The following is a 13271-nucleotide window of genomic DNA, read 5'->3' as shown; positions in this document are numbered from 1 at the left end:
ATGGAGAGATCAGAGATGGAGGAGGAAAGATGGAGAGATCAGAGATGGAGGAAAGATGGAGAGATCAGAGATGGAGGAGGAAAGATGGAGAGATCAGAGATGGAGGAAAGATGGAGAGATTAGAGATGGAGGAGGAAAGATGGAGGGATTAGAGATGGAGGAAAGATGGAGAGATCAGAGATGGAGGAGGAAAGATGGAGAGATGAGAGATGGAGGAAAGATGGAGAGATCAGAGATGGAGGAGGAAAGATGGAGAGATCAGAGATGGAGGAAAGATGGAGAGATCAGAGATGGAGGAAAGATGGAGAGATCAGAGATGGAGGAGGAAAGATGGAGGGATTAGAGATGGAGGAGGGGAAAGGCATCTTCACCCTGTGTTTAAATACACAGTGAGAAGATGAAACAGGTCCACAGATGTTCCTGAGAGGGGAGGGCTAGTGGGGGCAGAGTCCCTTGTTTACATTCCACCAGGGAGATTGTGACTACAGCGATCGGCCAAACCGCCCTGTCAAGGTCAGATTATAGAATCAACAATTATATTGAAAACAGACTCAGTAATGTTCCGTCTGCCTTCAGTCTCTGGTTCATCAAGGCGACTCCAATCAGATGAATTTGTGATCAATTCCCGCCAAGCCGAGCTTCCAACTTCTCCAAGGTCTTATCCATCTTGCCAATGAGCTCAAAGACGCCGCCAGCCTGAGATTCTGTTCAAGAATCACATCCAGCTTACGGCTTTGCTCCCCCAACGTTAAAGTCTGAGTGTTGGTCACCTTGCTTGATCCTTCAGCCACGTCCGGCAGCTCTGAAAGAGCCAGAACAGCTGTCGACCACTTACGCGTTTGTCGGTAGACCAGGAATCCCCCTCTTCCGATCAGGAGAAATCCTGCTATCATAAATCCAATTATGAAGCATCTTCAACGTCCTCGACAGACAGAATCTTGAGGCACAAAGGCTTCCAGTATTTGTAGGAATCCATTGAGTATCCAGTAAAAAACATCCCATCGGGGCAGGAGGGCTCCCTTACCCCCTGACTTCTGATTGTGCTGAGAGACCAGTTAATCAATTCCATGATTGTAGAGTTTGGGAGGAGTGAAAAGAAGAGACAGGACAAAAGCAGCAGCAGGGCAGATAGATAAGGGAGAGGAGCAGAAAAGCGTCCGCCTTCGTCGAGAGCCGGAAGAGAAAACTAGGTTTAACTAGAAAGAGATGGAGGAGGAGATGGAGATAGAGGGATCAGGGATGGACAGACAGACATTAATTACCTCACTGCTCTCGTCTCTGTAAAGCTCCTGGATGAAGGAGAACAGCTGGTGATTCCTCCCAACGAACAAGACGTCACTTCCCAGACTGTTCCTGCGGGCTGGAGACAAGAGACAGGTGAGACAAGAGACAGGTGAGACAAGAGACAGGTGAGACAAGAGACAGGTGAGACAGGTGAGACAAGAGACAGTTACTGGAGACACAGGTGTGTCCACAGCTCCCGTCTGGAACGCTGTGCTGCATCAGAGGATCTGGAATGGTTTAAATCCACCCTAACAGAAGTTTTCCTGTCTGCCTGGAGTATGTGTTTTTTACGTCGTCCTGTTTTGTTTTTAATTCTTTCTTTCACTTGTCCAGCACTTTGGTCGGTTTGGGGCGACTCACCTTCCTCGGAGCTGAGGTCGGGGTAAACCTCGGCCAGCGCCGTCCGGAGCCGCCGCTCGTCCACGAAGGGCAGCAAGGCCACGCCTAAAGACGAGCAGAGATTTGTTTAGTACATCCCATAATATTCTACCACCGTTTCCATGGCAACGCCGCCGTGAGGCCGAGACACCTCCACCGCCGGACCGACTCACCCTGCCAGGCGTATTTCTTCCCGTTCAGGTCGATGGCGAAGTCGTCGGGGTAGAAGTCGATGATGGAGGAGTCCTGGAGGGAAACATCCCATAATATTAGAACACAGAGCGTCGCCGTAGCAACGAATCGTTCAGAGACAGCGAAGGGGGCGGGGCCTTAGACCATAGATGTATTATAGAACTGGATGGGAAATTGAAAATGGCCGCCCATTCATTTCAATGCATTCTGCTCAGCCAGCGCATACGCCGAAAAAATCTCTGACTTCCGCGTTATGCGGCCCATAGAGCATGCGCAGTTGAGTCTCCTCCCATCATGCCCCGGGGCAATGACGCGAGTATTAATATAATATGTATTAATATAATATATTAATTAATGTATATTATTACATGTATAGTATTACATATATTATTAATGTATTAATATAATATAATTACATAATATATATATTAATATAATATATTAATTAATGTATATTATTACATGTGTAGTATTACATATATTATTAATGTATTAATATAATTATATAACATATATTAATATAATATATTAATTCATGTATATTATTACATGTATAGTATTACATATATTATTAATGTAGGTATTAATATAATTGTATAATATATATTAATATAATATATTAATTAATGTATATTATTACATATATTATTAATGTATTAATATAATATAATTATATAATATGTATTAATATAATATATTCATTAATGTATATTATTACATATATTATTAATGTGTTAATATAATTACATAATATATATTAATATAATATATTAATTAATGTATATTATTACATGTATAGTATTACATATATTATTAATGTATTAATATAATATAATTACATAATATATATTAATATAAACATCCGTGGAATGCACGGACACGGCTGTGACGTCAGCCGTGACGTCACGCCCAGAAAGAGACTTTTCTTTGACTTTTCTGGCCGTTATAAAACATTTTTGACGGATATAACGTCCATGACTTAAAAATATAGAATACAGAGATTAATAATTGCCGGTGATTACAGCTGGAGGTTCCTGTGAACAGTTTTAGAGGCTTCTCTTTTACTATTGCGGTCTATGGGAAAAAAGCTTTCTGGGCCCCATGGGATTTTCTGTTGCAGTACCGCGGCTGGCCACTGGAAAAAATCGGCGTGCCTGCTGAGTGCCAGCCCCGGGGGCTGCCTTAGACTTACCGCGCTCATCATCAGCTGCCTCCAGGAAACAGGAAGGAAGTTCCCGCTGGCGGCAGGAAACACTCCCATGAGCTGCTCCAGAGGTTTAAACTGAAACAGAAGAGAGGTTAGCCACGAGCTAACTAGCATGAAACACTCCCATGAGCTGCTCCAGAGGCTTGAACTGAAACAGAAGAGAGGTTAGCAACGAGCTAACTAGCAGGAAACACTCCCATGAGCTGCTCCAGGGGTTTAAACTGTAGGGAAAAGAGGTTAGCAACGAGCTAACTAGCAGGAAACTAGCTACTACCTGGAAACTAGCTAGGTGGCTTTAGTTTGTGGTCCAGGTTAAGCCTGAATTATGGCTCTGCGTTAAACCAACGCCGTGCCTACGCCGTCACCGCAACGCCGTCGGACTTCTCCAACACTCCATTTGACGTTGGTGCAAAACCCAGCGCGACCGCTAGGTGGCAATCTTTTCCTGAATGGTTTATCCAACTTTTCCGGTCACAGTGAATCAGAGAGATAAGGACAACTATTGTGCCAAAAAAATAAATAATAAATGACACACACGAAGAAAAGAGGCTGAAAGTTCACGACTGCTTCACGAACCGGAACTGGAAATATGTTTGTACCAAGCGAACCAATCACAGCCCTCTCGGTCTGCGACCTCACGACGCGTAGCTACAATTTGTGGGAGGAGCGTCAGGCACGGCGTGGCCATAATTCAGAAAATTCAGAATCCAATTTAAAATTGTATTACTTGCATATAAAGCCCAAAACGGCTTAGCTCCGCATTATTTGCAAGACCTGATAGAGCCTTATGTTCCTGGCAGAGCTCTCTGTTCTCGGAGTGCAGGTTTACTCGTAGTTCCTAGACTTTAGCGGCATCTCTCACCGGTTTCAGAACCAGCTACTAGCGTTAGCGTCTCTTACCGGTTTCAGAACCAGCTAGTTGCATTAGCGTCTCTTACCGGCTTGGTGTCCTTCTCGAAGTCGGAGAACATTCCCTTGATGTCCTTGAAGTCGGAGGCGAACGGAGCGTAGTGGAACGGGAAGTACCACTTCCAGGACGCACAGCCCTGAAACACAAACATACGGTTCTGACTCGGTTCTGGACCAAAATACACGATTCTGGACCTGATTCTGGACCAAAACACACGATTCTGGACCTGATTCTGGACCTGATTCTGGACCAAAACACAGGATTCTGGACCTGATTCTGGACCAAAACACACGATTCTGGACCTGATTCTGGACCTGATTCTGGACCAAAACACAGGATTCTGGGCCTGATTCTAGAACAAAATACACGATTCTGGACCTGATTCTGGAACAAAACACCAGGTTTGTCCCTTTGTGCTGAATTTTAGTGGATGAAATAAATGAATGGTTCTGTCCGTCAACGAGATATTAAATAGAAAAACATCTAGTAGTACTAGTATGTACCTGATAGTAGTATAGTAGTAATACCTGGTAGTAGTAGTACTATAGTAGTATTTTACCTGGTAGTAGTACTATAGTAGTATTTTACCTGGTAGTAGTACTATAGTAGTATATTTACCTGGTAGTAGTAGTTGTAGTAGTACTATAGTACTAGTACTAACCTGGTAGTAGTATCTCAGCACCCAGCACAGCCCCTCCACGTAGGACTAGTATTTACCTGGTAGTAGTAGTAGTAGTAGTAGTACTATAGTACTAGTACTAACCTGGTAGTAGTATCTCAGCACCCAGCACAGCCCCTCCACGTAGGACCGGACCACCTTCCTCCTGAAATCCTCGTCAGTCACGTGAACATCAAACTTGTTCTTGTAGTATCTCTGTTTCCAGCCCTCCTCCCACAACCTGCAGGGAGAGACCTGGTTAGACCTGGACCTGGGTACCCCCTAGACCTGGACCTGGACCCGGGTACCAGACCCAGGTACCCCCCAGACCTGGACCTGGGTACCAGACCTGGACGCCAGACCCAAGTAACCACCATGGAGTACCCACCGCGGTGGGTACTCCGCGGCGGGGTACTCCGCGGTGGGTACTCCATGGTTACCCCTAGTTCCCCCCCAGACCGGGTCTCCCCAGTACCTGACGTTGTCCTCTGGTTCTGGATCGCTGTCGCTGTCCTCAGCTTTCCTCCGGACTCCTCTGTTCTCCGAGCTGTTTCCTGCAGACGACTGAACGACAAAAACACCCGTCAAGACGACTGGAACAACAAAAACACCCGTCAGGAACAACAAAAACACCCGTCAGGAACAACAAAAACACCCGTCAGGAACAACAAAAACACCCGTCGGGAACGACAAAAACACCCGTCAGGAACGACAAAAACACCCGTCAGGAACGACAAAAACACCCGTCAGGAACGACAAAAACACCCGTCAGGAACGACAAAAACACCCGTCAGGAACGACAAAAACACCCGTCAGGAACGACAAAAAACACCCGTCAGGAACGACAAAAACACCCGTCAGGAACGACAAAAAACACCCGTTAATATCCAGATCAAAAGACTAAACCAGCTCTTTCTTCCATCATTTCCTAGTGTTTTTTGCAAATAAGACTGAAAAAGTGGGCGTCGTCTTACATTCAGGTCTAGATGTTATACCCATTTACACCACTAGATGGCGCCAGATATCTTTAAAACGATTGCTGAATTTAACTCCCCAGGTCAAAGCCAACCCCTGTCACGAAGAAGAAAAATAAAAAATAGTATAAGAAAGAAAAGAGAAGAAAATAAGAGAAGAGATAACAGAAAGTGGAGAAACGTAGCGACAATCTGGAGAAAAGAGGGTGGAAGATCGGCAGGTGAACCGGCGGCTGAGGAGAAGTTATGATGCAAACTTCAAGATAATGACTCGAATGAGGCAAAAAAACATGCTTTTTCTCTTGAATATATTGTTAAAATCATTTGTTTCAGATGTACTGTCATTATTTTCTGTATAAAAATTTAATTTGGTGTTCAAAAAGTCTTTCTTCAAACTTGAGTCTTGAAAAAGAGGGTCGTCTTATAATCGGGGTCGTCTTATATTCGGGACAATACGGTAAAACTATTAATACCCACTTCTAGACTACGTTTAAATTATATATGATGTGTATGATGTCTTTCTTTATTTCTTATTTGTAATCTTATTTTTATTTTTTAAATGTACTTTATGAACTGAGATTGTATGTTTGATTTTGTATTTCATTGTTTAGACCCCAGGAAGACTAGCTTTGGTTTTGGCGTCCGCTAATGGGGATCCTTTTAAATAAACAAATGCTTTGTGGTGTTCCACAGGGCTCTCTATTGGGACCAATGCTTTGTGGTGTTCCACAGGGCTCTCTACTGGGACCAATGCTTTGTGGTGTTCCACAGGGCTCTGTACTGGGACCAATGCTTTGTGGTGTTCCACAGGGCTCATTACTGGGACCAATGCTTTGTGGTGTTCCACAGGGCTCTCTACTGGGACCAATGCTTTGTGGTGTTCCACAGGGCTCTACTGGGACCAATGCTTTGTGGTGTTCCACAGGGCTCTCTACTGGGACCAATGCTTTGTGGTGTTCCACAGGGCCCTCTACTGGGACCAATGTTTTGTGGTGTTCCACAGGGCTCTCTACTGGGACCAATGCTTTGTGGTGTTCCACAGGGCTCATTACTGGGACCAATGCTTTGTGGTGTTCCACAGGGCTCTACTGGGACCAATGCTTTGTGGTGTTCCACAGGGCTCTACTGGGACCAATGCTTTGTGGTGTTCCACAGGGCTCTCTACCTGGACCAATGCTTTGTGGTGTTCCACAGGGCTCTCTACTGGGACCAATGCTTTGTGGTGTTCCACAGGGCTCTCTACTGGGACCAATGCTTTGTGGTGTTCCACAGGGCTCTCTACTGGGACCAATGCTTTGTGGTGTTCCACAGGGCTCTCTACTGGGACCAATGCTTTGTGGTGTTCCACAGGGCTCTGTACTGGGACCAATGCTTTGTGGTGTTCCACAGGGCTCTCTACTGGGACCAATGCTTTGTGGTGTTCCACAGGGCCCTCTACTGGGACCAATGTTTTGTGGTGTTCCACAGGGCTCTCTACCTGGACCAATGCTTTGTGGTGTTCCACAGGGCTCTGTACTGGGACCAATGCTTTGTGGTGTTCCACAGGGCCCTCTACTGGGACCAATGTTTTGTGGTGTTCCACAGGGCTCTCTACTGGGACCAATGCTTTGTGGTGTTCCACAGGGCTCATTACTGGGACCAATGCTTTGTGGTGTTCCACAGGGCTCATTACTGGGACCAATGCTTTGTGGTGTTCCACAGGGCTCTACTGGGACCAATGCTTTGTGGTGTTCCACAGGGCTCTCTACCTGGACCAATGCTTTGTGGTGTTCCACAGGGCTCTCTACTGGGACCAATGTTTTGTGGTGTTCCACAGGGCTCTGTACTGGGACCAATGCTTTGTGGTGTTCCACAGGGCTCTCTACCTGGACCAATGCTTTGTGGTGTTCCACAGGGCTCTGTACTGGGACCAATGCTTTGTGGTGTTCCACAGGGCTCTCTACTGGGACCAATGCTTAGTGGTGTTCCACAGGGCTCTGTACTGGGACCAATGCTTTGTGGTGTTCCACAGGGCTCTCTACTGGGACCAATGCTTTGTGGTGTTCCACAGGGCTCTCTACTAGGACCAAGGCTTTGTGGTGTTCCACAGGGCTCATTACTGGGACCAATGCTTTGTGGTGTTCCACAGGGCTCTACTGGGACCAATGCTTTGTGGTGTTCCACAGGGCTCTCTACTGGGACCAATGCTTTGTGGTGTTCCACAGGGCTCATTACTGGGACCAATGCTTTGTGGTGTTCCACAGGGCTCTGTACTGGGACCAATGCTTTGTGGTGTTCCACAGGGCTCTACTGGGACCAATGCTTTGTGGTGTTCCACAGGGCTCTCTACTGGGACCAATGCTTTGTGGTGTTCCACAGGGCTCTCTACTGGGACCAATGCTTTGTGGTGTTCCACAGGGCTCATTACTGGGACCAATGCTTTGTGGTGTTCCACAGGGCTCTACTGGGACCAATGCTTTGTGGTGTTCCACAGGGCTCTCTACTGGGACCAATGCTTTGTGGTGTTCCACAGGGCTCTCTACTGGGACCAATGCTTTGTGGTGTTCCACAGGGCTCATTACTGGGACCAATGCTTTGTGGTGTTCCACAGGGCTCTGTACTGGGACCAATGCTTTGTGGTGTTCCACAGGGCTCTCTACTGGGACCAATGCTTTGTGGTGTTCCACAGGGCTCTCTACTGGGACCAATGCTTTGTGGTGTTCCACAGGGCTCTGTACTGGGACCAATGCTTTGTGGTGTTCCACAGGGCTCTCTACTGGGAACAATGCTTTGTGGTGTTCCACAGGGCTCTCTACTGGGACCAATGCTTTGTGGTGTTCCACAGGGCTCTCTACTGGGACCAATGCTTTTTGTCTGACTATGCAGATGACAGAACTTGTAATATAATTTTTTTAAATGTACTTTATGAATTGAGATTGCATGAGTTTAAGGTGAAATGTAAGGTGATATTTAAGGTGATTTAAGGTGGACTTTAAGGTGATATTTAAGGTGGACTTTAAGGTGGTTTAATGTGGACTTTAAGGTGATATTTAAGGTGATTTAATGTGGCCTTTAAGGTGATATTTAAGGTGATTTAAGGTGGACTTTAAGGTGATTTAATGTGGACTTTAAGGTGATATTTAAGGTGGTTTAAGGTAATATTTAAGGTGGACTTACGTTGCCTCCGTTCCTCAGCGTGGCCTTCAGGGACTGAGCAGCATCCTGGATGGAAACAGAGAAGAGGTGGTGAGGACGGTTGCTGGTCCCAGTCCTGGGGGGCCAGGGGGGCCCAGGGTCTCTGGGGGGGCAGGGGGACCCAGGGTCTCTGGGGGGGGTCTGGTACCCTGTTGGTCTTGTGGGTTCTGGGGGGTTCTGGGGGGTCCTGGGGGGTCCAGTACCTTGGGTTCAGATTTCTCCATTTTCCAGGTTATACTATATGAAGTCTGTACTGACTGGGTCATGTGACCAGTTCTGGGTCAGCCTAATCAGTCAACAGCTGAGCTCTGGTTGCCGGGCAACAACAACCTCGAAATGAGGAAGGTTCCGGAAAGTTCCGGACTGACTGTGAGAAAACCCCAGATTTTTAAAAAAAAAATGAGATTTTTTTGAAGAAAACTTTTTTTAACATTAGAGTCAATGGAGAGCGAGGCAGGAATTGGCGTGTCTGTTGGCCCCCCCGTTCTAATTTTGTGCACACCACGCCTGTCAAAGTCACATTTTATGAATCACAACACCTATGTCTATATTCTGACCAAAAATTATCTTTCTAGCTTTTACGGTTTGGCCGTGAGTTCGAGTTACAAATAAAAAATGCTGAAGGCCGGATTCCGGGGGTTCTGGACCGGTTCTGGACCTGGTTCTCTGGGGGGGGTCTAGGTGTGTGTAGGGGTGTGTGTGTGGGGGGGGGGTCTGGGGGGTTCTGGGGGGTCCGGTACCTTGTTGGTCTGCTAGGGGGGGGTCTGGGGGGTCCTGGGGGGTCCGGTACCTTGTAGACCTGGTTCTGGTCCAGGTTCTCTGGGGGGGTCTAGCTGTGTGTAGGGGTGTGTGTGTGTGTGTGGGGGGTTCTGGGGGGTTCTGGGGGGTTCTGGGGGGTTCTGGTCTCCAGTACCTTGTTGGTCTGCTCCGCCTGCATCCTCATGCTGAAGGCCTGGTTCCGGGGGTTCTGGACCGGTTCTGGTCCGTCTCTCCTCCCCAGGGCCTGGGGGGCGAACTGGCCCGAGGGCAAGAAGGAGGGTCTCTGGTGCTCCGTCTGGGGGGAGATATGGTTACCACGGTTACCACAGTAATACATGAGGGAAGGAGGGTCTCTGGTGCTCCGTCTGGGGGGAGAACAGGTTACCATGGTTACCACAGTAATACATGAGGGAAGGAGGGTCTCTGGTGCTCCGTCTGGGGGGAGAACAGGTTACCATGGTTACCACAGTAATACATGAGGGAAGGAGGGTCTCTGGTGCTCCGTCTGGGGGGAGAACAGGTTACCATGGTTACCACAGTAATACATGAGGGAAGGAGGGATACAGATACATCAGGGACCAGGTTACCACGGTAACCAGATACATCAGGGACCAGGTTACCACGGTTACCAGATACATCAGGGACCAGGTTACCACGGTAACCAGATACATCAGGGACCAGGTTACCACGGTAACCAGATACATCAGGGACCAGGTTACCACGGTTACCAGATACATCAGGGACCAGGTTACCACGGTTACCAGATACATCAGGGATCAGGTTACCACGGTTACCACGGTAACCACATCAGCATCACCGGTTCTCACCTTCATCCTCTTCCGTTTCTCCTTGTTCCTCCTCCGGAAGCCCTCCTGATGGAAGAACAACAGACGTGTGAGGAGGAGGAGGAGGAGGAGAGGAATTAAGAGAGGAGAGGAAAGAGAGGAAGAGGAAAGAGAGGAAAAGAGAAGAGTCGTACGTCGTCCTCCTTGCGCTTCTTGAAGATATTATCCTCCGCTACGCCGACGGCCTGCATGATCATCTCCACCCTCTCCAGGTTCACGTAGCCGTGCTCCGTCACGTAGCCCTGGGGGGGAGAGGGGACCCCTTAGAACCAGAACCAGGAGAACCAGGGGGGGGGACCTGGACCGGGACCTGAACCAGGACCTGAACCAGGACCAGCACCAGGACCATGATGATACTCACCCCCGTCTTGTGAACCACGTCCTTGTAGATGCCGACCAGCCGGTCGATGGCTCCCTCCCTGGAACACAGAGATGAGGGTGAACTCTGACCTCTCACCGCTACGCTACGCTAACCCTAACCCCCCCTCCCTGGAACACAGAGATGAGGGTGAACTCTGACCTCTCACCGCTACGCTACGCTAACCCTAACCCCCCCTCCCTGGAACACAGAGACGAGGGTGAACTCTGACCTCTCACCGCTACGCTACGCTAACCCTAACCCCCCCTCCCTGGAACACAGAGACGAGGGTGAAATCTGACCTCTCACCGCTACGCTACGCTAACCCTAACCCCCCCTCCCTGGAACACAGACGAGGGTGAACTCTGACCTCTCACCGCTACGCTACGCTATGCTAACCCCCCCTCCCTGGAACACAGAGATGAGGGTGAACTCTGACCTCTCACCGCTACGCTACGCTAACCCTAACCCCCCCTCCCTGGAACACAGAGACGAGGGTGAAATCTGACCTCTCACCGCTACGCTACGCTAACCCTAACCCCCCCTCCCTGGAACACAGAGACGAGGGTGAAATCTGACCTCTCACCGCTACGCTACGCTAACCCTAACCACCCCCTCCCTGGAACACAGAGATGAGGGTGAACTCTGACCTGTCACCGCTACGCTACGCTATGCTAACCCCCCTCCCTGGAACACAGACGAGGGTGAACTCTGACCTCTCACCGCTACGCTACGCTATGCTAACCCCCCTCCCTGGAACACAGACGAGGGTGAACTCTGACCTCTCACCGCTACGCTACGCTAACCCTAACCACCCCCTCCCTGGAACACAGAGATGAGGGTGAACTCTGACCTCTCACCGCTACGCTACGCTATGCTAACCCCTCCTCCCTGGAACACAGAGATGAGGGTGAACTCTGACCTCTGACCTGGGCGATATATCAAGTATACTCGATGTATTTCGGCTTCTACTCGTGCGATGTACAAAATGACTATCGGGAATATTTGAGTAACATTGTCACACATCGTGTGATATCGTGTATCGTGAAGTGGCCTAAAAATATCGATATATATCGCGTAGCGTGACATGGCCTAAAAATATCGATATATATCGCGTATCGTGACATGGCCTAAAAATATCGATATATATCGCGTATCGTGACATGGCCTAAAAATATCGATATATATCGTGTATCGTGACATGACCTAAAAATATCGATATATATATATATATATATATATATATATATATATATATATATCGTGACATGCCCTAAAAATATCGATACATATCGCGTATCGTGACATGCCCTAAAAATATCGATACATATCGCGTATCGTGACATGCCCTAAAAATATCGATATATATCGTGTATCGTGACATGCCCTAAAAATATGGATATATATCGTGTATCGTGACATGGCCTAAAAATAGAGATATTAATAAAAGGCCATATCTACGCTAACCCCCCCAGCAGGTTCAGGGTGACCTCTGACCCCCCCATGGTTCCCGATCCCTCACCTGATCTCCAGGGACGGCAGGTGAACTCTGACCTCTCTTTGACCTCTGACCTCTGACCCCCCCAGGACTCACCTGATCTCCAGGGACGGCAGGTGAACTCTGACCTCTCTTTGACCTCTGACCCCTAACCCCCCCCCCAGGTTCAGGGTGACCCCTGACCCCCCCAGGACTCACCTGATCTCCAGGGACGGCAGGTGAGGCAGGAAGTCGTTTCCCACGAAGAAGCACATGAAGACCCAGTCGTCGATGCTTCGCTCAAAGTCAAAGGTGAAGGGAAGACTGGCCATGGTGAGTTCCTGGGCCAAGTACTACACACAAGTATATAAAATATATATATATAAATACACACTGGCCATGGTGAGTTCCTGGGCCAAGTACTACACACAAGTATATAAAATATATATATAAATACACACTGGCCATGGTGAGTTCCTGGGACAGGTACTACACACAAGTATATAAAATATATATATAAATACACACTGGCCATGGTGAGTTCCTGGGACAGGTACTACACACAAGTATATAAAATATATATATAAATACACACTGGCCATGGTGAGTTCCTGGGCCAAGTACTACACACAAGTATATAAAATATATATATATATATATATATATATAAATACACACACTGGCCATGGTGAGTTCCTGGGCCAAGTACTACACACAAGTATATAAAATATATATATAAATACACACTGGCCATGGTGAGTTCCTGGGACAAGTACTACACACAAGTATATAAAATATATATATATATATATATATATATATATATATATATATATAAAAATACACACTGGCCATGGTGAGTTCCTGGGCCAAGTACTACACACAAGTATATAAAATATATATATAAATACACACACTGGCCATGGTGAGTTCCTGGGACAGGTACTACACACAAGTATATAAAATATATATATAAATACACACTGGCCATGGTGAGTTCCTGGGACAGGTACTACACACACACATAAACATGAATATATACACACATATATATA

General features: G+C 47.4%; 1 protein-coding gene across 1 annotated transcript in view; it reads right to left on the bottom strand.

The window, feature by feature from the left end:
- Positions 1 to 13271, bottom strand: part of xrn2 (5'-3' exoribonuclease 2) — a 40912-nt gene that overhangs the window by 6789 nt on the left and 20852 nt on the right. The window contains exons 11-23 of the mRNA XM_061746642.1: positions 12436 to 12569; positions 10743 to 10800; positions 10516 to 10623; positions 10364 to 10408; positions 9691 to 9831; positions 8760 to 8804; positions 5105 to 5193; positions 4735 to 4870; positions 4000 to 4107; positions 3047 to 3136; positions 1836 to 1908; positions 1645 to 1728; positions 1263 to 1360 (exon numbers count right to left, since the gene is read on the bottom strand). Of these exons, the coding sequence (XP_061602626.1) occupies positions 1263 to 1360; positions 1645 to 1728; positions 1836 to 1908; positions 3047 to 3136; positions 4000 to 4107; positions 4735 to 4870; positions 5105 to 5193; positions 8760 to 8804; positions 9691 to 9831; positions 10364 to 10408; positions 10516 to 10623; positions 10743 to 10800; positions 12436 to 12569 (1209 nt within the window). The remainder of the gene's footprint in view (positions 1 to 1262; positions 1361 to 1644; positions 1729 to 1835; positions 1909 to 3046; positions 3137 to 3999; positions 4108 to 4734; positions 4871 to 5104; positions 5194 to 8759; positions 8805 to 9690; positions 9832 to 10363; positions 10409 to 10515; positions 10624 to 10742; positions 10801 to 12435; positions 12570 to 13271) is intronic.

The sequence above is a fragment of the Cololabis saira genome, chromosome 18, assembly GCF_033807715.1.
Source record: "Cololabis saira isolate AMF1-May2022 chromosome 18, fColSai1.1, whole genome shotgun sequence".
In the NCBI taxonomy this organism is placed as follows: domain Eukaryota; kingdom Metazoa; phylum Chordata; class Actinopteri; order Beloniformes; family Belonidae; genus Cololabis; species Cololabis saira.
Note: the sequence above shows the minus strand (reverse complement) of the source record. Positions and strands in the feature narration are given on the sequence as shown.